The sequence below is a fragment of the Haemorhous mexicanus genome, chromosome 3 (genome assembly GCF_027477595.1).
Source record: "Haemorhous mexicanus isolate bHaeMex1 chromosome 3, bHaeMex1.pri, whole genome shotgun sequence".
NCBI classification, from domain to species: Eukaryota; Metazoa; Chordata; class Aves; order Passeriformes; family Fringillidae; genus Haemorhous; species Haemorhous mexicanus.
Genome location: NC_082343.1, coordinates 7,674,513 through 7,702,436, shown reverse-complemented (window position 1 = coordinate 7,702,436; position 27,924 = coordinate 7,674,513). Strand labels below are relative to the sequence as shown.

General features: G+C 40.2%; 1 protein-coding gene across 1 annotated transcript; it reads left to right on the top strand.

The window, feature by feature from the left end:
* The first annotated feature begins 2 nt into the window (after window positions 1-2).
* Window positions 3-27,924, top strand: WDR26 (WD repeat domain 26). Its single transcript, XM_059840678.1, has 14 exons — window positions 3-660; window positions 2,186-2,285; window positions 2,402-2,458; window positions 8,934-9,070; window positions 9,648-9,745; window positions 10,548-10,704; window positions 15,289-15,427; window positions 18,898-19,038; window positions 20,320-20,439; window positions 21,185-21,330; window positions 21,830-21,908; window positions 22,485-22,614; window positions 25,207-25,392; window positions 26,782-27,924. The coding sequence occupies exons 1-14, from the start codon at window positions 299-301 to the stop codon at window positions 26,805-26,807; spliced, it is 1,878 nt and encodes a 625-aa protein (XP_059696661.1). The 5' UTR covers window positions 3-298; the 3' UTR covers window positions 26,808-27,924.

The window sequence follows — 27,924 nt, the reverse complement described above, 5'->3', positions numbered from 1 at the left end:
CGCCCCCGCCGCCTCCCCCTCCTCGCCCCCCCGGCTTCCCACCACGGCCGCTCTCGGCGAGGAAACTCTGGCCTCCGCTTCCTCCTCCTCCGACTCGGACACCGGCGGAGCCTCCCCGCCCCCGCGGAAGAAAGCCCGGGCCTCCCCGGCGGCGGCGGAGGGAGCAGGAGAGCCCGGGGCTTCCGCGGGCAGAGCAGGCCTCACCTCGTCCCAGTCCCCCTCGGTGCCCGCCGGGCTCGCCCCCGCCGCCGCCCCGCTCAGAGGCAGTAGCAGCAGCGGCGGCATCGCCAGCAGCGCCATGCAGGCCAACGGGGCGGGAGGGGGCCAGCAGCAGCAGCAGCCGCCGCCGCAGGGCCCCGAGCTGGGCTGCCTGGGCGCCCAGAACGGCGAGGCCTCGGCGGGCACGGCCGCCGGTGACCAGCTGGCCCACGCCAACGGGCTGCTGCCCTCGGCCAACAGCGGCGGCCCCGGCGGCGGCAGCCCCGGCGGGCTCGGCGTCAACAACGGGGTGCCCGCCGCCGGGGGGCCCGGCCCGGCCGCCGCCGAACTGGGGGGTGGCGGCGGCGGCGGCAGCGCCCTGAAGAAGAAGAAGCGGCTCTCGCAGTCCGACGAGGACGTGATCCGGCTGATCGGGCAGCACCTCCACGGGCTGGGGCTCAAGTAAGTGGCCGCGGTGGGCGACGGGCAGCGCGGCTGATGCGGGAGACGGGCTCCTTCCTTCCTTCTTTTCCTGCGGCGCCCTGACCGGAGGGTCCCCCCCGGGGCCGGGGCAGCCCCCCACACAAGCCCCGCCGCCCTCCGCTCCGACCCCGGGGAGGGTCCGGCGCGGGGTCCCCGTGGAGGATGGGCAGCCCGAAGCGGGGAGGAGGGGAGAGGAAGGGACCCCCGGTTCGGGGTGGGGGGGGGATTGATGGGCAAAACTGTCCCGTCGCAGCCTGGTGCTGTCCGGCGAGGGGAGAGCAGTGCCCGGCGGTGGGGCAGGCCCGCTCCCGGAAAAATGGAGCCGGAGCTGTGTTTTTCAAGCCCGTGCCGGTGTCTAGCGAAGGGACAGGACAAGAGCTTCCCCTGCCAGGGATGGCAATATGGAAGTCGAGTTGCACACCGATAAGGGTAGATCAATACAAATGTGTTAGTGGGGGAGAAGTTATCTAGTAAACATAATGGAGCCCGCAGCTGGGCGTGGGGGGGGCGGCTTTTTCGCAGATGAGCCCCAAGATTTGGCTTGTCAGCTCGGAGGAAGCGACACAAAGTAAACTGCCACTTAAGCAGGCCGATTGGTTTCACTCTGGAAACCTTTGGCCCTCTAAATGGTGAAGGCCTCTGTAGATTTGTGCTGGACACGTGTTTTTGCTAATAATCTTACTTGTAAACAAGAAATGAGAATGTTGGCCCTTCCTTAAAATCAGAATAGAGAAAATAATTTCCCAGTGGAATAGGGGAAGTCGTAAGTGTTTAATCATAGTGCTTTGTGAGTAAAGCTAAAGCTAGCCAGTATGTCATCATTTTTGGAAGGAGGGTAGAGAAGTCCTGCGAAGTGCTTATGTAGCCACAAAAGAAGTCTTAAAAACACTGCAGAATGGGTCAGCTATAAAGAACATATTCCATAAAATAAATTGCCTCTGACACAAGAGGCAAGTTTACAGCAGCAGACAACTCGTGACTATTCATAGATGACACCACAGTAAATAAGCTATTTTTAGTATAAAAGGGGGAGGGCTACAGGTTCCTGAGTTTGTTTATTTTTTTTTAAGGAGCCAGTCTTTTAAGAAGTGATGAAGAAGAAAAAATTAGGCTTGTGCCAGATGTTGTAGCTCTCCTTGTTCTTTTAGGGGGGAGGTAGGGAGGGGGCAGGGGATGGCAGCCAGTAGCTGACAGCTTTCTAGACTGTATCTTCCTTCATGAAGTTTATCTTCTGTGCAGGGCTGGCTGTTTGAGGTGGCTGGTAAGTCACATACTTTATGGTACTTCAGCAAAGCTTTCAAGCTCCTTGACAACTTGCATTAGGTAGAGGTAGCTTTTTACATGTCTCAGGCAACTGAGATCACCTTCTTGAACAAGCATCTGAATCTGGTCATCATATTCTTGTTTAATTAAAGTTACTTTATAGTAAACTGTTATCATAGCAGGCGGTGTATTTGTGAGGGTGAAACTGGTCGGGTTTTTTTACACTGTATCTCTCCTGCAGCCAGACTGTTGATCTCCTCATGCAAGAGTCAGGATGTCGTTTAGAACATCCTTCAGCTACCAAATTCCGCAATCATGTCATGGAAGGAGAATGGGATAAGGTAACGTAGGGCTTATAGGACTGTATTAACCACTGTTGAAATTTATAGTATCTGTGAGAGAATTCAAAATTCATCCTCCTTATATACTTTTTTTTCTCTTATGCCGATTTCTGCAGGCTGAGAACGACCTGAATGAACTTAAGGCCTTAGTGCATTCTCCGCATGCAATTGTGGTAAGAGGCACACTTGAACTCTTTCAGAGCTGTGTAGTTGGGCTAATTGTAGTGGTGTAATCTTTCACTATGGAGTTGGTTGTCCATAGTTCTTGTTTTCTCTTTTTTGTTTACTTTAAGCTGCTTGCATGCTATCTCAAACGTCATACTAAGCTGAACTTTTTTTTATTCCATTGTAGAATGTGAGATAGGCAGCCCAAAAGTATTGAGGCTGAGATTTGGTGTGCTGAATGTTAAAACTCTATTAAATGTACCTAACTGATAAAATATAAATCCTGTCACAGTCCTAAAATAGGTCAGTTTCTGTAGAAACTGCCTATGTTGAATACTAATTTCAACCTTGAAATACTTCTCACAATCTCTGTGTTTATAGGAGTTAGGTTTTCTGGAGGGAAGAGAAGTTTAGAAATAAAATGCACTAATACTAATGTGGAGTTGGCATTGTCATAGCACGTTACAAGAATATAGAGGCTGCTATAGACTATGAACAATACTGTTGCTTTTCCAGATGGCTTTTAAAGAGCAAATGCATTTGTATTGCTGTTTAGGATTTTATTTAGAGCTTTTTCTCTTTGGGTGGCTTTTTTTTTTTAAAAAGATAAACCTAGAAATGGAAGGTTGGTGGATCCTGTGACTTGACACTACAATATGTGTTGTTATGATTTCACTTGCTTTGGGTGAAGTGTTTTTTGTTTTGATTTTTGTATCTCAAGATATAATTCATCACTTGGCTCTTCAAAGAACTTGTTCTCTTGTTGTAAAACGTTTATTTTAATGAGATGAAGTTACACCAGCTATGGTCACTTAGGAAGCAAACAGTACCAAGGCTTTTTGAAGTGTCTGTGACTGTAAACAATGAGGAATCAGCTGATGGCTGCTTAGTTCCACTTCTAGCTGATTCATTTGTTGTCAAGACAATTTCCTGTCTGGTGGGGGAGGGAGAGAAAGAGAGAACAGGAAATGAAGTAGGGAAAACAGATGTTTAACAAAACATCAGAAGGTACTTGACAGAAGTTTACATTTGGTTCTATTAATCTGGTCAAAGCTTAGCACCTCTTAATTAGACCGACCAGTAGTTCACTTTCTCTTTTGTCAAAGACCTGAAGGAGTTGAGAATATTGCATGCAGCTTTCAACAGTTTGTGCAGGCTGAAAGTATGGAACTGCTATGTTGTAATATGAGTGGTCATCTAACACAAATTTTCTCATGTTTTTGACTTCTGAAGTTACAAAGTTTGTCTGTAGTATTAAAACGTTTTGCATGTTAGTGAGTCAAGAGATTTAATTGAGTTATCAACACTGTACTCTTTGGAGACCTCAATTTGAGAAAGAAGAATGTTTTCCTTCTGTTGTTCTGAAGGGCTCCAAGAGCATTCTCTAATATTGATATCTTAACTGGTTCCATAAAGCTTGGTGCAGTAAAAACTTGGTTTAGGTTGAACTTTACCTGAACCAATATTAACTGTTTTCTTTTTAAAGTTGATCTCCTTTATATTAACTTGATATAATTTGAAACAGGTAACAATTTTGAATATCTTACATGTGCAAGACAGCATTATTTGCAAGGATAAGTTGAGCTTGTGTGCATGGAGTCTCCTCCTCCCTCTCTGTCCAGCTTTTGTGCACATGGTTGTGGTTCTGGGTGGGTATTAGTGCTGGGAAGGTAGAGAAAGGTCATTACAGGTAAGGAGGGATTCTTTATTCTCTGTAAGTATTCCCCACTGCAGTAAAGTCAGAGCTAATGAAGGTGATAAATGTCTTGATCAGGACAAGTCCAAACAAGGTGCTGCTGCAGGTAGCTTTTTAAAAATAGAAAATTGGATTTTGAGTTTCCTGACTTGTGACTCACACTATGTGACTAGATGTTTTAAAAATGTGTGCATACAAGAAGAATGGGTACCTAAAAATTTAGGTGACACAGAGAGTATTTAACTAAGTAGGGTGTGTGTTCTGTGGTTTGTTTTTGGTTTGTGGTTTGGGTGGGTTTGTTTTGTTTTGTTGTTTTTTTTTTCCTTACAGTTAATATGACCTGGACAAAATAACCAAGATACATAGCTGCTCTTGAAATGTCTGGTCAGTGAAGGGAGATGGATATGTGTTCAAAAAATCCTACTTGTGTTTAATTTCCTGATTTCTCCAAAGTGCTTTAAGTTCTACAGGTGAAAACGCTAAATATGAAGGGGCTGATGTCAATTTTTAAAGCTTTGATGCAGTGTGTTGCTATGGGGGGGAGGAGGGTGTGGCAGCACACAGGACAGTTTGCTATTTCTATTTGTGTTAACACAGCTGAGTGCTGTACAGTATGTGATTAGTCATGTTTGCTTTTCCAGCATGTAAGATACAGCTGTCTTAGAAAATCTGTAGGAAAAGTTTATAATTGAATCAAGCATGATGTTTTTGCTTCAGTAACAGTTAGAAAACAACTTCAAGCCAGCCTGCAGTTTGGCTTACTTTGGGGCTACTCAAGCATGTGATGGCATCTGTCTTGGGTACTTAATTGCACCTAGGAAGTAACTTTGGGATTATTCCTCTACAATCTTCTAGAAAATACCTTCAGATTGTTCTCTTTACTTATTCCAGAGGTATACAGCCTGCAGCAGGCAATACAATCTAAAAAGTGAGTTAAATATTATCATTTGAGTAAAGTGCTCCACCTGCCTGCATGGTGTCCCTCTTGCTACCAGCATTAAGGGCAGTTCCGTGCTGGAGTTAATTACTCCCTGTTTGGTAGGACTTAGTATGGTTGAAGCCTCATTAAATTCCTTGCTGAATTCTGTAGAGCACAATATTTTCTGCCCTTTACATATCAGGGCATTTAAGTTTTGTGTTGTTTTTAAAGCTTTCATCAGTGTTTTACAAAACTACCACAATAAAAAACTACAGGATAAAGAAAACTGAGGTCTTAGTTCTGCAGGCTGTAAGTAGATAGCTACTGTGTTGAGTTTGTTTTGAAACATCTGCTGATAATTTCACCATGTATTTTAGTTACCTATTTAATTTCAAAGAGCAGTTGTTTCAGCAATGTTTACTTATTTTTCACTCCTAGTACATTAATAAAACTGTTATGGAGCTTAAGATACACAGGTTGAAAATAACACCAAAATCTAGACATAAGCTTAGTTTATTTTGCATTTTTTCTGAAGATTCACTGCTGGTTACAGTTACTGATCAGAATGGCCCAATTTCTTGCCCGTGGCAGTGTGTTTGTCCTGTTCCTTTCACGGCTTTGTTTGTTGAGGTTTTCACCTTTGGGTATGTAGTGATGGGGAGTTATGGTACCTGCCAGACTTCCTAGAATTTAGGATTCTGGAAGGGGCTTTCCTACTAACAGTTAGGACAAGGAAGGAGTACAGTACTAAGCATTCATGTTAGTAACCCAAGTTTGAAGAAAGAAAAATGCTAGTAGTGCATACATTGAAATAAACAAACAAAAACCTATAAATCTGTTAACTCTTTGTTTTGCCCCAGGGTAATCAGAGTTCAATTTACGCTTAAATAATAGCTTGTAGAAACAACAAAGTAATGCACTTTATCCTCATCCTTTCTGTAGAGGTGAAAGACAGGATGAGGTATAATAACTGAAAAAAACCAGCCAGACTGCAGTGCTGACACTTGGATTGGACTTTTCCAGAGGTCCATCAGGGTGAGGAATCTTGGCTATAAGCTAGGCAGTGGTGGTGTCTGAATTTTAAAGTGTTCAGCAGTCATGAGTGTAATGAAGTTGAATTTCCTTTGCAAACACTGAGATGATAGCAAATCCCAGGCACTTGTGTTACTTTGGTATGGTTTTCATTATGGTCATTTTGATTTCCCTTCTTGGTAAGGCAGCTAAAAAACACGAAGAAAGAATAAGCTACTTAATCAGCAAGTTTGTGCTTTTACTTTCCAGTTGTCAATATTTTAAACAGTTCTCATTCCTTCTAGAAGAGGTTGTTTGGGCTCTAAAAGAGATGATGTACCCAAAATGGTCTTGGATTTTGTAGAAGGTGGTGTTGCAAGAAATTAGAAGTACTATTAGGAGGGTGTAAAGGAGTTGAGAGAAATTTATTTACCAGCAAAGTCGCTAATTGCACAAAAATAAGAAGTAGGAGACAGTGAGTGTCCCAATGTTAAAAGATGACCTGCAATGTAATATTACTGGAGTGTGACTCTTGCCTTAAGGAAATTCATGCCATTGTTTGAGTATGCTGTAGGGCAAGTTTTGGAGCAGTTACCAAAATAGCTTAGTAATTCAATTTAATTTCCCCATCAAGATTTTAGTTCCTGCCCTCTGCTGTCGATAAGTTACTGTTCCAAGTTGCTTATCTCTTACTCTGATTCTCCATTATGGAACACTAGATTGCTGCATGAAATGTATAATACTTTGTTTTTCTGGGGGCCTTTATATTCCTAATATGCCTAAGTCACATATGGCACTGATGGCCTTTTTTTTTTTTTTTTTTTTTTTTTTTTTTTAAGCCATACTTTCTAGCCTAGAACTGAAATTACACCTCTTTGGCAGCAGCATTCTGAGTGGAAGTATTCCTGTAATGCTTCCATGGAATTGCTGGGACTGATGTTATAAAACTCATATTAGAGGGTTTTTCTGCTCTTTTTACTTTTTCCCCTAACAAAATGAAAATTATGTTCCAAGTCATGAAAGTAAGGAGGGTGAAAAGGTAGGTTATCACATTTAATGGAAATGTGATATAAATTCAGTATTATACACAGTGGATGGAGAAGGAAGATAGGGAGGGATTACAGTTTTTATTACAAATAAATATCAGCCTGTTTTTGATCTGGTGGTTATCATCAGTGTGAGGTGACCAAAAGCAGTGAAATATAGTGGGTGTCTGCTACCTGGGCATTTCCGTGGATCCTGGGGAGCATGTGCACAGCTGGTGGAGGAAGTTCTTATCCCTCCTGCTGCTGGTATATAAGCAAACAGCGTGGGGTCTGCTGGCCTGCTGCATGGAGCCAGCCACTGGGCTTGTAAATAATTGGGATATCTTTCATTTGGTTTTTCACATGTCAGAACATCGAAAAAAGTTGTCTCACCTGGAAGAACTGTACAGTAATGGTCTAATAATTCCAAATTCAAATAAACTAAAGAGCTGGATTGGGAGTGCAATACAGGTTTGCCTGTCAGATACAGGACAGCAGAGCACTACAGACAAGTTTGAACATAAATCATCTTTACTGTGTCATGTTTTATGCTTCACAAAGCTGTGTGGTAAGTTAATAGCACTGTATGTGGAAACTTCATTCTTTTGAAGAACTGAGTGTCTCTGGAAATGAAAAGGCTTTATGTTTTAACTTTTGAATTTAACATCTAGTGAGCCTTAAACTTTCATGTGAGCTTTAATAGGACAGGAACATGTTAAACTTCCCAATTATCCCTCTACTTAAGGAGGCTGGCAGTGTGTTTGAAACTAAGTAAACATTGACCAAATATGAGCATGAAAATAGTGAGGTGCCTGAGGTCTGATGAAAGCAAAGGAAACTGGTGATTGAACTGGTGGTGTATTCATTAGGAAAGCAAATGTAGTTTACTACACTTTATCTCCAGTCTATGTCTTACTAGTTTATCTAAGCATGAACATTTTCCTCATTTTCCTTTTCAACCTGGTGAGTTTTGTGGACTAAACCTGTCATTTCTGATAGCAGTAAAGAATGTGTACAAACACAAGATGCTTGATTTCATCCAGAAACAACCAAACTGTGTTTGTACTAAATTACTGTTAAAAATTTTAATATAGTAACTAAATGCCTATATTTTTTTACCCACAGATATTTGTTACAATAGTAGGCTTGATTATTTTTTTAAGAAAACAACCAAAAACTGTAAAAGTGAAAGGAACACTATGCAATAACAGCTCTTAATTCATAGTGTTGAAGTGACTCCTAAGTATAGGAAACTGGTTTTTTTTTCTGTAATCCTGAAAACAACACCCAAGGAAAATAATTAAAGATGGAACTACAAAAAAACCCCAAAACCTCAGGCAGTGTCAGTTTGTTGCTGTTATATGTTATGCATCTATGCAAACAATTTATGTCAACACCTATGTAAGCAGTGTGAGAACTTGATGAGTTGCCCTGTTGTGTTCTGTGCTGTCATGCAGTCTTAAATATGTGAATAGCTGATTTGGGGCCCTTTTCTTGATAGAATGTTTCACTGGAAAACCTGAGTAATGCAGGGTTTGAAGGATGATGACTAAAGAGAGAGCAGCTGAAAATGGGAACAATTGCAGGGGAGATCTGAGGAATGAGATAGGAACTACTTGGAGCCCCATCAGGCAGGGAAGAAATTCATGGATAGCTTAATTGCTGCAATGTTGTTGAAAAGCCAACAAAAGAAATTGAGTAATGAAACATTACTTAGAGCTGTCTTTCTGAAGGGCATAGTAGAATGGTTTCTACTGTTCTGTTTAGGCTCAAACGTTTTCTGAAACTTCAGTCAACCTTTTTCCCCTGACTGCTGCTTTCTGTCATGTCAGAGGATGAAGTTTTTGCTGCTGCAGCAGAAGTACCTGGAATACCTGGAGGATGGCAAGGTCCTGGAGGCACTTCAGGTTCTACGCTGTGAACTGACGCCTCTGAAATATAACACAGAACGCATTCATGTCCTCAGTGGGTAAGTGTTTGCACTTTGAGAGCTCTTGCAGAGATGTTTTTTAAGGAATTCTGTAGCTTTTGATAGCTGATGTTGTGAAGACTCAAGCTGTATTAAAGCTACTATCCTGGTGGATAAGAAGCTGTACTGAGACGTGATAAAATGCTGAGTGAAGAATGCTGTTCAGTAGACAGTATTTTGTTCAGATGCTTGAAAACAACCTGATGATGATTTACTTTAATACTACTAGAACCCAAATTAATAGATATATATGGTTTTCTATCTTGAGAATTATTATCCAGTTACCTTAAAATTTAATTGAGTATAATCTGGTTTGTTCTTAGATGAAAATAAGACATTTCTACCATCCTAAAATTGCTTGTGTTTTGTTTTGTTTTGGTATGGGCAGTTTGCAGGCATTTGTTCAGAAGATGTGTGTTTGTGTGAAATAGTTCCCTGCCTTTTTCCCGGTTGGTCTCAAGCTTAACTTACCTGTTCCCAGTTCATTAAAAATGTTATGATCTGTATCATGCTTAAAAGTGAAAAGAATGATTCCAAAAAGCCTTGGTCTGTTGGTGTATGTGCCCTTTTGAAACAGGTACCTGATGTGTAGCCATGCAGAAGACTTGCGTGCAAAAGCTGAGTGGGAAGGGAAAGGAACAGCTTCCAGATCTAAACTTTTGGACAAACTCCAGAGTAAGATGTTCAAGTGTTTAGAATTTCTTCTCATCTCTGTTAAATCCAGTATACACATCCCAGGGAATTGACTGTGTTTGCTGGTTGGTTGTTTTTTCGTATATCTTGGTTCATGGGGATACCTTTAGGTGCCTTTACCCTTTGATCTTCTGTACTTTAGCTTTTGCTGTCTCTGATAAACTGCTTGTAATAAGAACTGTTGCTTCTTAGCTCTGCTGCATGCAGTAGTGATACACCTTGGTGATTAAATGTGTGGTTTAGGGTGGGGTGTGTGTGTGTTATAAATGCCTGCCACATTGAGTGGTGGAAACTTAAGTGTGGCCTGTAACCTGTAGTGATACTGGTTGACAGTGGTCTCATACTTTGCTCTGAATTGTGGTTTCTCCTCTCTCTTGTGGCTGTTGTAATACTCTGGACCAAAGTTATAAAACCCATGATATTCTTTATTTTCATAGTGCTGATAGAGAATTCCTTAAAGGAACCCAGCTGATGGTGTTGTTATGCAACATTGTAGATTTTGTAAAATACTGAGTTTTGAGTTAGCTTCTGTAAATGGTGCTTGTTGGCCAGGACAGTGCACTCTACAACAACAAATACCTTGCATACAGCTCTGCTTCCCAGAAGTTCATGCTTCTAATTCCAGGTGTATAGCTGTACATTCAAATTCAACAAGCTGCCTGCTATTATTTACTAAGGTTTCTTCCAAAACCACTCAAATCAAAGTATGCTCTTACTTATAACTTGCTTTTGAGAAGTCTTTTTTACTTCATTTGTTTGTTTTTTCTTCCTAACTCCTCTGAAGCCTACCTGCCCCCATCAGTGATGCTTCCTCCGAGGCGTTTACAGAACCTGCTGCGCCAGGCTGTGGAACTCCAACGGGACCGGTGCCTATATCACAACACCAAACTAGACAGCAACCTAGATTCTGTCTCGCTGCTAATAGATCACGTTTGTAGTAGGTAAGAAACCTTCCAGACTCCTGAGATGGGCAGTCTTTTCTTGGTCTTTTAAAATAATCTGATTGTCAGAAACGTGAGAACTGTTCTGAGCTGGTTTAACAGGATTTTACTGGGAAAAAGCAGCTTCGCCAAATGAGCGGTGGAGGTGAGGAGTAGAGGAGATTTTGGTAGCTGGATGTGAGGTTATGGCATCAGACTGAAGGTTAAAAATTTTAATCAGATTGGTGTAAAAAGATGATACTGCTATGCTTATCCATAGCCACTTATTTCCAGTCTATTTATTCATCAACACAGGATTGCTGTGTTTTTTCACACAGAGAAATTCAGTGGTGTGTTGCTTACCCAGACTCTGTCTTCAAGGTTACTGGAATGTAGGAAGCCTGCTGAACCATACTTCTAAGAACTCAGCTTTCTGCTGTAACTTTTAGAGTGGACATAAGTGCTTTTAGACACAAAGGTTAAGACAGAGGAGAAATGTACAGTAGATTTTTCTGAGTTACATAATATATAACATGAATATTAAAAAGAACTATTTTCTCAGATTTGTAAGATAGTAATAATTGAGTGTCTCTTATACCTTTTTATTGGCTCTTTAGACTGTCTGGATAACTTTTTTTTTTTTTGGTGACAAAATGGAGGCAGCTTCTGAACCTTCAAAATGCAATACTCTTAATAGACATGAAACAGGAAGATGTTTGTTTTTAACAAATGGCTGACTTGAGCAGTTTTTCCTCATGCAGCAAAACTTGGCTAAGGACCTAAAACTCACTGTAGCTTTTATGGAAAACTGCTGTGCTGTGCATGGTGGATTAAGGGATAAGGGCTGTATGGGATCTCCTTATATATTTGTCCATGTAACAGGCTAACACTTGGGCTTTCAGGGGAATTGTTTTCAGTTAAGGTTAGCTCATCTGAGGAAGTTAATTAAGAATTGATAAACTTGCTTATAGAAGTTTTCTGAACTCAGATGCTTTGATTTGCATTCTTGGGTTACTTGGAGTCAGTTTTTAAAAATGCATACTTCCATAGTACTTTGCTGTAGCTATCTTAAGGTTTGAAAATTAAGTGTCTTTGGCACTTAAATATATTTAAGTAGTCTTTTAGCCTACAATTTTGCTACATTGCGTTGTTTCAGCAGTTGTATATGTGTGTGCAGACATTTGAATGTTGCCCATTTTAAGAGCTATTGGAAATGATCATGTACTGGTATTGTGGCTTCCCTCCTTCAGAAGTGAGTCTTAAAATCAGACTACCTAGAAGAGATTTAACCTTTAAGCAAGTCCATGAGTAGTATTGGCTGTTGTGCAACAGGTTTGATATTGCTAATCAAATCCCAAGGAGCGTTCCAGATCACTGTGAAGAGCTTGATTTACTGAAGCCAGGCTACAGAGAGCCAGATAGAAAAGATACTATATGCAACAAATCTGAGTTTGAATTTCCCCCACTGGAATCTATTTGCTGACATAAAAGTTTGGCCATAGTTTGGGTTTTTGTTTTGTTGGTTCCTTTTTTTTGCTAAAGTAGTACTTCCCAAATTTGCATATTTGCTGTGTATATACATAGATACTTATGGCTACTGTAACAACAAGAACCCCAACCGAAAAAGTACCAAAAAATCCACTTAAAAGAGAGGCTTCCATTCTGTCCTCATCCTATTGTAGCTGCCTGTTGCAGGGGTCTGGCTCCAGTTTGTGTTGTGCTGTACTGCTGCCATGCTTGGGCATAATGAGATGAGTTAGACAGCAGAAGCCAAATTTTGATGAAGGTGACAGAAGTAACAGTAGTCTAAAAGCTTAGACAGTTCAAGTCCTGTGCTACTTAGTTGATGCAGCACTGATAACTTTCCACTTTTTAGTTGGAACTAATCCCTTTTGGACTTATGGCAGTGTTTTGGTTAAGCATGCTTGAATTGCACTAAGAGGCAAAATTATTTTCAACTGTAAAACTCACTTGATAAGAGTGGGAGATATGAGTGAGGCACTACTGGGAGTGCAGGTGAAGGGTTTCATGTTATTGTGCCAGAGATTTTAATAGTAGAGAATTGGTGCTCTTGGAGATGATGATTTTTTGTTTTGAGAACCTTCAGTCTAGTTGGGTGTGTTGGGGTTTTTTTGTTCATTTGCTTTTTTTGTTTGTTGAGGAATAAAACTTTCATTGTATGTACAGGGAATAAAAAGGTAGCTATTTAGTGTTTTATTCTATTATTTTGAACTTGTGCAAATACAACAACAGTAAACTTTTATTAGCTGCTTAATCTCAGTAAGTGAGTGACATAATTCAGGTGTTTTGTGCTGAACAGAACAGTTTGTCATGAAACACTTAAAAAAAATGAAGAAAAACCTTTGAGCTTCAGTGATATCTAATTGCCAAAACCAGAAGCTGTTAAGACAACTGGTTCTGGTTTCTTGTTTCAAGACTGCTGCTATTTGCTTCCACAGCCAGGTTATTTAATGTGGCTTTGCTATCTGTGAAGTCAAACTTGCTGAGTTCTGTTTCACTAGTTAAGTGAAGAGGACTTTTTGTGGGAGCACTTTGATCCAACCAGGTTGTGAGCAGCATAATTCAGTATTGGGATGTGTCTGCAGCAGCCCTAATAGCTGTGTCACCCCTTCTAGGAACTGAAGGTAAAAATGGTGTGCTCCAGCATTATCCTGCTTGCTTTTCATGTCTACAAAACCTTGGCTGCTTCTCTTAAGCTTTAAGATGGAAGAGCTGTTGTTCCATAGAGTATTATTTTGAAATGAAATGAGATGAAAAGACTTTCCTGGGACACAGCATGCCCCTTGTACTTTGTGTGAATTATGGATGCAGCCTCACCTCCTAGGGCAAGTTGCTGCTCAGAGCAAAAACATTAATTTATAACAATATGGCTAAATAATAATAAAACACTGCTCCTGTAGGTGCACATCTCTGTGTAAGGGCTTGCCTGCTTCCCTCTAGACTTGAAGGGAAACTAAGTCTTCTTTCATGGGTGGGGCTTTTTTTACCTTGGGTTCAGTGTTCTTCCAGGGGCAACCAGGTAGTTCCTGGTCGGCTGAAAACAGGAGCAGGAACACACTTGTGTTTCTCTGTCAACAAGTAAGTACTGACATGTCCAAGGAAGCCAAATATATATATATATATAAATATATATATATATATATATATATATATATATGTATGTATGTACATTTTATCCTTCTCTACCATAAGACTGGAAATGAGACTGTGTGGTTGTTCAGTGCTGTTTGATAGCCTTGAAGCACAGGCTAGGAAGCCTCTTCTAATAAAAGAAAATGCACTGGGAGGGTACAGACATTTTGTGAAGCAGAACTTTTTCTAGCTTCAGGGAAGAAGTAGTTTTTTAGGTGTCTGTCAGCCTAGCTGCTACCAAACTGTATTTATAAACATTAATGTGTGGGAAGTAAGTTTTCTGCCTAAATTAATTGGGGGGCTTGCTTGACTTTTGGTGGGTGGATTGTGATGTTTTTGTTGTTTTTTGATTTTTTTTTTTAGCCAGTTAATCTGCAGTGATAAATACAACTGTACATTCGAGGGCACCATCATTCCCATAGTGTCACTGTGTCCCATCAGAGTTGTGTTGCCCTCTTGCACTGGGTGCTGTAAAAACTCAGCCTAAGACTAAACCACTTCAGCATCTCTGCAGTTGAAAATGTCTGTGGTTAGAGATTATCTTTTAGTGCATCTGAACAATGAACTTGTACCTCTTGCAGTATTGTTTCAAAATGAAGACATCTGCTGTAAAAGCCTACATTTATTTTATCTTAGCTCTGAAATTCTTATTTGAGAGCTTGTAGGCAAGATTTAAATCAAATAGAACTTGTCTTCAGTTCTCACCTAACTTAATAGTTTGACTGTTAGCTTTTTTTTTAGAATATTAAATATTGGTTCTAGAGCAATGTTTGAATCTTCTTCAGTAGTTTATCACGTACTATTTTGTTTGATAAACTCAGCATTTTACAAAATAGCTTAGATTTTGTGAGGGAGAACTGTTCAAGCTGAGAGCTCAATGGTATCTTGCTAGTTATGCTTAGATATTGTATGTGGTACCCTGCAAAGGTGAAAAATGACAAAACAAAGGCAAAGAAACATCTAGTTTATTGCAAGGTCACATTCAGGAAAAGGAAGTTCCATGTTAGAATCATATCTTAGCAAGATGTAGCTAAGTGAGTTAGATACCTACAAAAACCTCATGAGTAAAAACCTTGCACCTATGGTTCAAAGAGATCTATACTATAGTATTTTCTATACAGTAGAAAATGATATTGTAATAAACTGTTACACTCCTGATGAGGTCAGTTTAATTCCAAGTTACATGAAAGAATAACAAATTATGTAGGTGAAATAAGAGCAGTTCTATGTTCTTATGGTTAATTATGATGACTTAATGGTGTGAGCTTGTTGCCAGGTAAGACACTTCATTCTGTACTTACTTGAAGCAGCTGTTAATAGAGGGGGTTTCTAAGTTGTCTGGCCTTGCACTTAAATAAGGTTTTTATTTGAGTGGTTTTATTTAATACCTTGACTTATAAGAAAGCAGTAAGATTTTTTTGAATGTGTGACTGCATCCCTTTGTTTTCCCAGGAAACAGTTCCCATGCTATACCCAGCAGATCCTAACGGAGCACTGTAACGAAGTGTGGTTCTGTAAATTCTCCAACGACGGCACTAAATTAGCAACAGGATCTAAGGACACAACTGTTATTATATGGCAGGTTGATCCAGTAAGTGTGAAAATGGAATGAACTTGTCTTGCCCTTTCCTTTCAGCTTTCTCCTGCTAGGATGGTGTGATTTTTGTAGGACAGGCTGACATGTGCTGTAGCCCTGTTACATCCTATTCCCCGGGATGTAAGTCTTGTAAATCTCGTAGCAGTAGGATATTTCATACATCTTTCCTACACGTATCTATTGGTATAGAAATAAAGATACTGATTGGTGAATCTAAGCCTGTTTGGACTTGTAGAAGTGATTATGAAAGTATGTCCATATATTTCATAATAATTGAAGACTGGGAATAAACTTGAACATACACACACAGCATTTGAAGTTGCTAGTGCTTGTGAAACTGTCAGAAATAAGATCCTTAAGGTTTTTTAACCATACTGCTGCAGGCTGGTGTGTGAGGTGGAAAGTGAAAGGATTCTGCAATTCCATACTGGTGTTTGGTGGGGTTTGAATCTGAGTTTCTTGTCTTTCACTTCAGGTTAGGAAGCCATATAATCTGAATCCTTTTTCCTGTTAAAATGATGGGAGGACTTGAAAACCCTGTTCCATGTGCATAAATATTATGTAGGCCCAGAAGTAACAGTAGGCACCATGGCTTTTTCAGGCATAAGACTGCTGTGGTTTGTGTCTGACTGGGGCCTGTGTGCTCTGGGCCAAGAGCTGCATAGCAGCAAAGCTGACTCCTGTATTTAGTTTGGAAATTATCTGTGTTTTGTTTGTTGGTTTTGTTTATGTTTTGTAATTTTTTTTTAACAGAGTAATTTTAGGTGAATTAAGGATCAAACATTTTTTGCTGTTAACTTGTCAGTTGACTGTAGATGCACATCTTTCTTCTAATTGATGGGCTTTAATACCAAACATCTTGATTAGTACATCTTAAAGTGAATTGTTAGCTAATAGCTGCTTAGTAAAACCACATAAATGTTTTGTGAGTGTTTAGACTAAGCCTTTTGACCAAGGGTTGCCAAAGAATAAAATCTCTAAAAAATAGTTAGTGGGAAAGTGGTTTTGTAGAGTTTTATTGGTTTGTCTCCTTTTTTGAGTGCTTTAAAAAAAATTGCAATGCTTTCAAGCAGGTGGATACTTAAATAGCATTAGGCCACATCAAGTGATTCACTTTCATATTTGCCAGAACACGCTTTTTACATTTCCTGTAGCAGTTGACAAGGTCTTTTGACCCACAAATGTAATCTGATTTTCAAGCCTTTAGGTATACAGAATTATTCTGTTTGCATAAACTACATGGAAATAAACATCCAGCAATGTCTGGGCAAGCGGTGGGAGAGCCCTGTTTTAAATGGACAGTGTTTGATTTTTCCACACACACTTCACATGGGTGGGAATCCTTCATTTCTCCCTTTCTTTCTTCATTGCCCCTCTTGAAGTTTAAGGACACTGCTCCAATGTGTTTTCTTACTTTCATACCTTGAATTTCTTACTCTTTTCTAAGACCCAGCCACGTCTAGACTGTCTTAACCTATGCTTCTGTTGTCATTTCCATGTGCTAATTTCAAAGTTCTGAGGAGGGCTCAGCAGCATTAAATAGTGTCTTGAGTTGTCTAGGTTTGTGTGGGATGCATTATTTGACTGTCAGGAAGTGTGGCAGAATCTCTGTGGAGCACAAAGGATGAGCACACTGTGCATCACCTTGTCTAACATGCATATTCTTTGTTAAGAGTTCTCCTTTAACAGACTCCTTTAAAAAAATCCCTTCTGCATTTTCTGAAAACTGTTGACAGGTTTTTGGTCTTTCAGCCAAGGAGCTCAGCTAGTGCAGACTTGAGTTGATGCCTGAATAGTTGCTTGTCGTACAGCTTTCCAAATTTTTGTTGTGTATGTAAGGGATAGAAGTGCTGAGATTTCTTTTGGTGGTGGGTGGGAGGCAGGTTGACTACATTTGGGGATGTTTGCCTTAAATACCACTGACTGCTGTTTTAGAGCATGGTATAGCAGCTTTATGGTATTTGGGGGGAAGTATGAGAGCAGTATGGAAGATAGTAACAGCCCCAGAGTGCTATCATTAGAAGAGGAGTATCTTACATATCCTGTTCCTCATGAGTTTCAAATATGCTGAAGTGACAGGCTACTTTAATCCTGCTGTAAAAAAAAAAAATGTATCTGTTCCATACAAGCTCCAGGATGTGAGATGATGTCTGACATGACTCAGTTTCCTTGGGAATCACTTTAGCTATAGACACAGCAGTGTCTAATGCAGTCCAGGAATAATGATTAGAATGGAAAAGGGGTCTTGAGGGGGTCCATTCATTTGTCCCTCCTTCTCTGCACTCTGAAGATTATTCTTAGCTCACTTTCTTTTGAGGAATTTACTTTTTCCAGCCAGCAGAACCCCCAGTGCTGCAGGCTGGCTGAGAGTCACCAAATCCCTCACAGCTGATCCCAGGAAACAATCCTGTGTGTCAGTCTTCCTCTGGTCATTCTCTTCAGAATCAAGAAGTGCTCTGTTGATTAATACTGAAATAAAGAAAGAAGGGACAATTAGAGAAATCAAGCTAGATTTTCAAATTAGTCACGCTTTTTGAAAAAAAAAAAAAAAAGTGGAGATGTAAGCATCTGCCATGCATGGAAAAAAATGGGGAAGGGTGGGTAGAGGGAGGACAATTTGATTGCCCTCTCCAAGAGGCTTCAAAATAATTTTGTCAGCATTTTAACGAGCTCTGTTCTACTTGTGTATATGCTGTTACCAAGAATCAGTGCTAATACTGTACTGAAGCATGTTTCTGTATTTAGGAAGCCAGTGTGTGGTTGTTTCACAGTATCTAGCTGTACTATTTATTTTTACAAGCTTCTTGAAAAGTCAAGTTCCTCTGACGAGGCAGCAGTGAAACAGTTGTAATATAGAGATGATACAAGAGGCTGCATGTGCCAAGTATGCTTCATTCACTAAATCTGGCAGAAAACAGCTTGCTGTAGGCAATGCTGAAATAAGAACACCTCTCAAGGAAGATTTTAAAAATATCTTTCTGTAAATCTCCTTCCTTGAGCAGCACACACAAGATAGATGCAAGTTTATAAAAATATTGGCACTTCAAGGTTTTCCCTTGTCAGCAGCTGTGAAGGTTTTGGTTCTCTTTAACCAGAACAGGTTTCCAACATGTCTTTACTTCTAAGAAAGTAACTTAATTCTGTAAAATACAGATGATAGTGCTTTCCTATTCCAGTAGAGGTAGAAAAACTTGATGCTACAGAAATCTTCTGTACTAAGGCAAGTGTAATGTAATGTAAAAACTTTGTACTCAGTGGTGTTTCTAGAGTTTTATGTTCAGAATCAGAGGACATTGGAACAAAAATACCTATGAGTGTTCTTGTTTTGAAGGTTGAAGTTAAAAGCTTTCATTTTCTGGCCCTGTAAACTGTCAAAGGTCTCATGCTGTGGATGGATGCTGTGAAAGTGTGAAATGTGGTGGGAGTTCATTTGCAGTGTCTCAAGAACACCTCTCTTGTTCCAGGACACTCACCAGCTAAAACTCCTTAAGACGTTAGAAGGTCACGCGTACGGGGTCTCCTACATTGCCTGGAGTCCAGATGACAACTACCTTGTTGCCTGTGGCCCAGATGATTGTTCTGAGCTTTGGCTCTGGAATGTACAAGTAAGTGGTGGCTAAGAGTGACTAACAAAACTTTGTGGTCAGCCTGCTGCTTTTGTTTCAATATCTAAATTCTTTCTTGAAAGAAGGAATTGCTGCAGGCTTGTGCCAAGGTGGGAGCGTAAAGAAGAGATGCTGATCTCGCTGCCTTCCTCTCAGTTTGAAAAAATAATTATGGCAGCCTGCAAATGCTCTTTGCACTTTGGACAGAGCTGAAATTGGAGTTCAAGTCTAAGTGTCTGGGTTTGTGCAGCAATTCTTGTGTGGGTGGTTACTATCATTTCTGAGAAGGGATGGCATAAATGCATAGGATGTCAGAGAGCTCCTGAAGAGAAGGACAGCAAATGCATCAAGAGAAGCAGAGGGCAGAAGTATCATTGAAGGGAAGCAGTTGCTCATTGATGATTTTAACAAGTAGGGAAAGTAAAAAATGCAAACTGTTCTGCTTCATATAACCTTCCAGTGATGTCAGTGAAAGAGGCTTCAATTTATGATTTCAGAACTTCATTTTTCCATCAGGCACTTGGGCATTTTGCCATTCCCTCCATGCATTTGAAAATCACTTTCTGCTGTTGAATTTTATGGGCACTTGAGTTGATATAAAAGCTTCCCTTGCCTCAGCTGAGAGCTGTATAGACTTCCTTGTGCTGCCTTGGACTCTGAACTGATGTAGTTTCCTAAAACAAAAACGTTTCCTTTCTTCACCCTTGGAACACTTTTCTTCTGTTTAATTGACTAAATTGGCTCAGTGAGGAGCACTGCTGACAATGCCACTCGTTGGTGCTTTGTCTTGTGAAACTGTGACTTTATACACTAGGCATGAAAGCTAAATTTTGGCATGGAGAGCTTCAGCTCAAGGAGGAAAACATTCTAACTACTGTGATATTCCTAACTTCTTGCTAAAATGTATTTTGTCACCTCTTTTCTTCTGGTCTTTCCCTGCCTCCTTTCTTTCAGTGTTTTGGGTTTTTTTCATTTGATACTGCTTGTCACTCTCTTGGCTTGTTCATGTAATTTCATTCCACTCAAAATCTTTTAGTTGACACACCAGCTATTCCATCTCTCTTGATTTGAGAGACAAAAGAAATTATCCCAAATAAAGTCCACTGGATATGCAAAAGTAGTTCTGGCTTTTCATTGCATTATTCATAAATGTGTTGCTTTTTAATAAACCTGTTGAACCTGATATATGCACCTCCAAACTATTGATGTCAGATAAAATTACCAGTGCCTTTTGGGAAAGTGTTCTGGTGTAAGGCCCTGCTGCCTTTGTTTATTTTCCAGACTGGGGAGCTGAGGACAAAGATGAGCCAGTCTCATGAAGACAGTTTAACAAGTGTGGCCTGGAATCCTGATGGGAAGCGTTTTGTAACGGGAGGGCAGCGTGGACAGTTCTACCAGTGTGTAAGTTCTCTGCATCTGCCCCTTTGAAAGCAAAGCAAGGAATTAAAAGCTTGGTTGGTGCTTTTTTGGGGTTTGTATATGTGTACACTAAAGTTTCTGATCCTTTGCAATTCAAAGAAGCAATACATTAATGCAGATATTTCAGCAGCACTTCTGTATGGAGCACTTTGAAGGGTTTGAGCATCTTTGACCTGCCTCAAGGAGGATTTGTGGTCTGGAATTTTTTTCTTAGCTGCTTCAGAAAAAAAAAAACCACTAATAAGAAGCAGTAGCTTTGTCCACAAGTGTTTTTATTCCACAGAATTTTGACTACATCTTTCTTAGTTTTTGCATGCTGTCTTTGCTTAGTGAAAACAAATGTGAAACCCTCATTACTTGACTAGTGCTGGTTTGGGGTGGTGGTCCACAGTTTCACCACATTCTTGATTATTTTTTCAACTGGTTCCCAGAATAATAATGTAGTATGCAGACCTCACTGTGAAGGTCAGCCCAGTGATGGGGTGCAGGTGGCCTGAGAAAGTAAGTGACAGAAGGGATTTTCTGCTCTCCAGGGTGGATTCCTACAAAAGCCCTTGGTTAGGACAACCAACTCCTAATTCATTAGGTCCAACCTTGTAAAGGGTAAGGTTTCTTTCTGTAGCAGTTGTCTGAATAGAAAGGGAAAAACATTTTTATTTGTGTCACAGCTCCTCAAAAACCTGAGACTAATTTTTGAACGTTTGTTGTTTTTTTTCCTTCTGCTCAGGATTTAGATGGTAATCTCCTTGACTCCTGGGAAGGGGTGAGAGTACAATGCCTTTGGTGCTTGAGTGATGGGAAAACTGTTCTAGCGTCGGACACACACCAGCGAATTCGGGGTTATAACTTCGAGGATCTCACAGACAGGAACATGTAACTGCCTCTTTGTTTGCTTCTGAATTCCTGCTTCTTAGTGGCAGAGGAAAATTGAGGAAGGGTGTGGGGGGCAGGATAGGAAACAGGTTGTTAAATGTTCTGAATATTAAAAGATGGGACAAGAATTAGTGAGCAAGTTTCAGCAAGCAGCATTAGATCAGCTATTAGAAATAAGTTCCTGAACGCTGGAGTAGTTTTCTGGTGGATGTTTTGGCATTTCTGTCATCACAAGTACTTGTCCTCTCAATTCCTGATGTATTTTAGTAGATTCTGCCTTGAATTTAGGAGTTGAGGTCTGAAGTCCCTTTTGGTCTTGGTGTTTGGCCTAACTATAAACAAGTATTGCAGACCTGGCTTATGCTGGTTTATAGAGTCGTACCTTATTTCAGATTTGGAACTGTTTTTCCCTGATCATACTGCAGAGACAGGACATGCCTGTTGTCTTGGTGTTGAATCATTATCTGCTTATCTTGACTCTCATGTGTTGTCATTTCAGAGTACAAGAGGATCACCCTATTATGTCGTTTACTATTTCAAAAAATGGCCGTTTAGCTTTGTTAAATGTAGCAACTCAGGTGAGTTGGGGATGTTGAAAGGAAATGGAAATAAATCTGCTTGCAAGTGCTACCTGTTTTTAAATATTTAGATGTGAGTTGGAATGCTTGATATTAACTAGTTGTATATTGTGTAATATGAAGGCCTTAATGTTCATAAATACAGCATGGAATTAATTCTCTGACAAGAAGGCAATCTTATTCTTGAGACCTGATTTTTTTTTTATTTGACTGATTTATAGTCAAGAGTTTCATATTGGGAAATAGGTACTATTAAATGTTATTATCTGGCTGTTGCATTGAGGAGGCAGATACAACAAGAACTGTGTCACTTTACACATCTGGGGGCACAGATTTTATTTATCTATTTATGCTTTTGAAACCTTGGGTAAAAATAAAGCTTTCAGACTGGAAGGGGACCTACAGTGAAAGCTGAGTTTAGTAATTTGATACATCTTTATTCTTTTCACCCACTGACAGTATGAAAGTTGGCTCTAAAGTGGTGCACTTCCATGTCTAATTTTTTCCATTGTTCAGAAGAATGCCATTAATAATACCTAATGATAAAATAACATTCTTTAAATTTCTTATTTCCAGGGAGTTCACTTATGGGACTTACAAGACAGAGTTTTAGTGAGAAAGTATCAAGGTGTTACACAAGGATTTTACACAATTCACTCGTGTTTTGGAGGTCATAATGAAGATTTCATTGCGAGTGGCAGTGAAGGTAACACCATTCTCCTTTGTGCAGAAAACTGGAACACTGTATCCTTCCTATACCTTCATCTTATAGATGACAGTTGCTAACAACAACATTATAAAAGCAAACCAAGTAGCTCATGAAATAAATTTGAGGCTTGTTGAGATTGTGGCATACTTCAAGAAGTAATTGTGGGCTGGCAGACAGAATCTTCTGAGAGGATGGCAGAGGTAGAACACATTAATGACTCTTTTGTGTTCCTCCTCTACAGCAAAAGCATCTGCACAGTTTTAATTAGAAGTGGGTGGGGTGTTCTTGAGGATTTTTTTTTTTTTTTGTGGTGTGATATTTAGACTTCTGGTTGGAATAAAATGTACTTCTGGGAAATAACAGCTTCATTTGCCTGTTGAAGATACAGGTGTGGTGAGGTTATTTTAATTTCCATAGAATCATTTTAAATACAGACAGAGTAGTCTCAAATTAGGCAGTTGTTGACGTAGTCTGGTAGAGTTTCTTGGTGATTAAAGGCTTTGAAGTATGTTTTTATTCAGCTGTCTGTGGCAAGAGTAGAAATTTGTTAAAAGCTTATGTGTTGAATTGGTTTGGTTTTGTCACTGGTGTAGTGCCATCATCTGCCATGGAGGTCACTTTGAATTCAAGCTCATGCAGAGCTAAGAATTACACTTCTAATATGTAAACAAATTACTGGGAGCACTGTGTAACTCACAGTTCTTAGGAAACAAGGTTGGCCACGGCATTTCCTACTCTGCTTTTGGAAAATATGAAATATATCTAAAATAAAATCAAGTTTCACTCTCTGGCTATATCCAGTGGAATATGACTGAAGGACAGCACCTCCAGTCCTCCAGTCCAGTATGAACCCTTTTCCATGGCTGGACAAGCTTCTTTGTGTGAGACCTTAGTGCCTGAAAGTTCAGGATTTAGCCATATCTGTGTGCAGGTGTAGATACTGTAGTGCACCAGTCATTTTTGCCCCCCAGTTTATTGACTTTCCTTGTTTAAAAACCACTGTAGTTGAAATTGGAGGTAAGAAACTGATGGGTTCTTAGATTTGAACTGTCTGAAGCTGTTTCCTTTGTGCAAATGTGCCTACTGAGACTATTTTTAAAAGACAAGCAAACAATAATAACAGGTTACATTCTCATAGTTTGCTTTAAAAATAGTTGATCAGGTTGTAATAACTTCTTAAAACATCTTGTCAGGCTAGGTAGGGGTGTTCCTGGCAATTGCATCCAAAGGAAGGAAATAGAGGTCTCTGTCTCAGAGAGGAATTGACTGCTGCCTTAAAGTAGCTATCTTGTTTTTTCCAGACCAAAGTACTGGTTTGTCTTTAGGCTTTGGCTACCTGACAGAGCAGAAGCTTGTGTGTTTAGTGTGTGAATTGTGTTGTTTGGTGAATGGCATGGATGTGCAGTGCCCTTGACATCCTAAGTGGAATGGAAGCACAGCCAGAACATTTGCATCAGCACAAGCACCTGTGAAGGTGGTACCTCAAATGAGCTGGTTCAGCACAGGGCAAGGGAGTTAGCACGTAGGAAAAAGCCTTGAGGCTTTTTTAGCAGGAAGGTCAGAGAGCAAGGTTGTTTTATAAGGGGCTGGGAGGAGGAATAGAGGAAGATTGGTTTGTTTACTGAGCCTTCAGTTGCATCTATGTGAAAGCCTTTCAAATAGATCAACATCCTTTCATTTGGTTGCTAGACCTCAATATAAGGCTTTTGTGTAATTCTAGCAGTACATACTTGTCCAGTTTATGTAACTCTGATTGGAATATTCCACAGACAATCCTGGACAGGTAAACCCACAGACTTGTTACAGGCTGCTGGTCTACAGCTGCGAAACCCCCCCCTCCTTCTCCCCACCCCCATTTATTCTTAAATATGGTTGGTTATAAAGAATGACTCTTCTCTAAACAGTGCAGTAGAGTGTCTAACCAGTTGCCTCTTCTACTATGTTGCTAAAAGTAATTAAAAGCTTCCCATCACAAAATAGGATGTGCAGGGTTTATTTGCATCTACTTCAATATGTACAAATTGATATCTTTAAATACCACACAGTAAATGGTTGTCAAAGACAGTAATAGCTCACAGTTGGAGCCATTAAGCTTTAGCCCTCCCTCATTTGCTCTGTTTGCACTTTCTCTGGAGTGTTACAGGTTTTTAGTATTAAGATGTTTTTCATAAACTATAAAGCTGTGATCTTATCTGCTACTCATCACCAGGAGGTGGATATAATTATTCTTAGTACTCATGACTTTATAATGCATTTACTAATTTGCAAATACAATTTTTTGAGGGGGAGAAAAAAAATATCTGCAAGTCCTCCTTTTGAATAAGATTACAACTCCATATCTGTAATTAAAGAGCAGTTTAGTTTCTCTTTTTACCCTTGTGTTGACTTATTTGCATTACAGTCAAACATTTTTCTTCAAACACCAAGTGTAGTAGACTTGCAGGTGTTAATGGAAGAGCTTTGCCTGCGTTCTTTTGATGGCTTTGAAAAGAAAAATTTTGTTAGCGCTGTTCCCCACCGGAGACTGGAGTTTTAATGGGAGCAGGTGTGTGAGTGCTGCTCAGGCTGCTTTCCCTGTGTTTGGCTCAGATCACAAGGTGTACATCTGGCACAAGCGCAGCGAGCTGCCCATCGCGGAGCTGACGGGGCACACGCGCACGGTGAACTGCGTCAGCTGGAACCCGCAGCTCCCGGCCATGATGGCCAGCGCCTCCGACGACGGCACCGTTAGGATATGGGGACCAGCGCCTTTCGTAGACAACCAGGATATTGAAGGTAAAAAAAAAAATCTACAAAAAAGGCCTTACTGAAAAATTAGTCACTGCTTTGGTTTGTTTTTTTCTAGTGTATGACTGGTGGTTTTATCTGAGTTACTCGTTTTGTGGAATGATAAAGACACAGACGGTATTTCCAGCCTTGTTCTGACATGGCCCTGTAGAAAACTGTGGTGTCACTAAGACCTTAGGGTTATATTAACTTATTTATGCAGACTCCATAAAAACCTTGCTTTCAATGCTTAGGTTTAGTAATGTACAATGTTATTAAAATTTAAACAGTGCATTCTAACCACACTGCAAATTGAGGGATGGTACTGTGATGCTTACAAAAGGAATTTCCAATGTCTAGAGTGAGTGTTAAGTTTTACCCTAGAGAACCTGTACAAAATTGTATCCTTACTAACCATCAGTAACCACATATGTCCAGGGGAGAGAGAGAGGGAATGCTCATTTTTTTGCTGCCAAAATGCACCCAGGTGTTCCCAGCCCTTCTTATCTCTCCCAGATTATTAAGGAGATGACTGCTGGGGAGTTGTTGTGCACTTTATATGCTTCTGTCATTACGTATTCAGCCTTGCAATAAGAATTTACAGGAGACATTAAAATGATATATGGTATATCCTATTGCCACAGAACCTCATGGATGTGACACCAAGGGAACCTGGGCAAAGTAATCAAAGAGAAATCCATTAAGTGCTGGTAGATAAGTAAACACCTCTAGTTCAGAATGTCCCGTGGCTGAAAGTTGGAAGGATGTTAGGAGGAAGAATTACCTCTTCTCCCTGCTCCAGTGCTTTGATACATGTGCTTCTAGTCTTGGACTAGGTGGACCAGCCTGGCTAATCTGTAAGACCTGGAATGCCCCCATAAGGAGTCAGAGCCTGTCCTCCAGCTGGTTTTTCTCGTGGCTTTGTTGTTTGGTTTTCTCCAGTGAGCTGCTTGCTCACTCTTTCTTAGTAAGTGCCATCAAAACCGAACCAACCACAAATGGATTTCTCACAGCAGTGCTTTCACAAGAGGTGTAGGTGCACAGAATAATACCTAACCACTTAGGAATCCTAAATGGGTGACAAGACAGCTCTGTCATTAGCACACTCCCCATGAACTTGTATGTAAATGTGTGTTATGTCTTTCTGGGCCAGATGCTTTTTGAGTACCCACACCTAACATGCTAAAATAAAATTATTCATAACAATCAAAAATTATCTAAAATAAGTAATTTTAAGCATGGAATTTAGCTACAGTATAAGATCCATTAACTAGTGCATGTTCAGTTAAAATGTATGTAAATAGACTGTATTAATTACCTTATGATACAAATATGAACTGTTGCTAAGATCTTCAAGCTGTGATTTCTTTCTCTCTCTGTGTTTTTGTTTTTGCTCAGAGGAATGCAGTAGCATGGATAGTTGATGGCGAATTTGGAGCAGACGACTTCAGTTTAACTTAATTAGTCGTATTTTAAATGGCTTGGGATTTGGTGCAAACAAACATGATTGATAGCTGGACAGACATGCTCGTCATGAAAAAAGAACCATTTCTGAAGCCCAGTTGGGGCCAAACATTTACCACCTTTGCTTCATAGTAACCAGTCGAGATGAAGCACGTCTTTAGAACTTTGTTGGACACCGTGTTGAAATTACCCCCCCATCGGTTGTGAAGAACTGTGCTACATTCAGGCTAACCATTGAACTCAGTATATATATTTTTCCCTCCTGCCTTTTTGTCTGGCAGGCTACTGTTCTTGTTGCTCTTCTGTGTAATGAAGTTTAAATGCTTGTTTGGAACACTTTATTTAACAGTTTAGAAGGCTTGATAGAAAGAGTGCTTTAGTCTGAAGAGTATACATTGGATAGGAAAGTATTTCCTTCTCTTGTTTCTCAAGTCTCTCTCCGCCTTACTTAGCTTGAGATCTTTGCAGCTTGGTTCATGGATTCTAGCCTTGCCCGTTGCGCAGTATATCTATCAATTGAGAGGATAAACCAATGAACTATGTCAAAAGCACTCTCAGTATCACATTTGACAAAAAGTTTTGTACTTTTCACATAGCTCGTTGCCCTGCAAAGGGGTTAACAGCACAATTTTTTAAAAATAAATTATTTATAGGATTAAAATGACTTCATTTGTATACATTTGGAATTAAAACAATGCAAGAAGTGTCGTGAAACATGGTATCACTGATGCTTTTCTGGAGTGGCCTGAGACCCAATCAGAAGCAGTGGCTGGAAGGAGATTGATATAGGCAGTAAAGCTTGTTTCAGATGGAGGAATTCACTGTCCATCTTAACAGTTAAACTGTATTAGCTAGGAGAAAAAAGCATTCAGACTGCACCACCAGTCTAAGAGCTGAAACAAGAAGAGGTCTTTTGGTTTTTTTAATTACAGAAATATATGCAACAATGCTGGTGTAAAAGGTAGACTACACTTTGAGGGAAGAATGTGTTGAAAGAGTCCTTTCTTCACAAAGTCAACACTTTGTATAAGTAATTTACGTACAAATCATAATTAAACACTTGTGTTATGATGGAAA

Coding starts and splice junctions, on each gene's coding strand:
- WDR26 (XM_059840678.1), top strand. CDS start 299: ATGCAGGCCAACGGGGCGGGAGGGGGCCAGCAGCAGCAGCAGCCGCCG. Junction 15,428..18,897: donor TTATATGGCAGGTTGATCCA/GTAAGTGTGAAA, acceptor CTCTTGTTCCAG/GACACTCACCAGCTAAAACT. Junction 20,440..21,184: donor GTGGACAGTTCTACCAGTGT/GTAAGTTCTCTG, acceptor CCTTCTGCTCAG/GATTTAGATGGTAATCTCCT.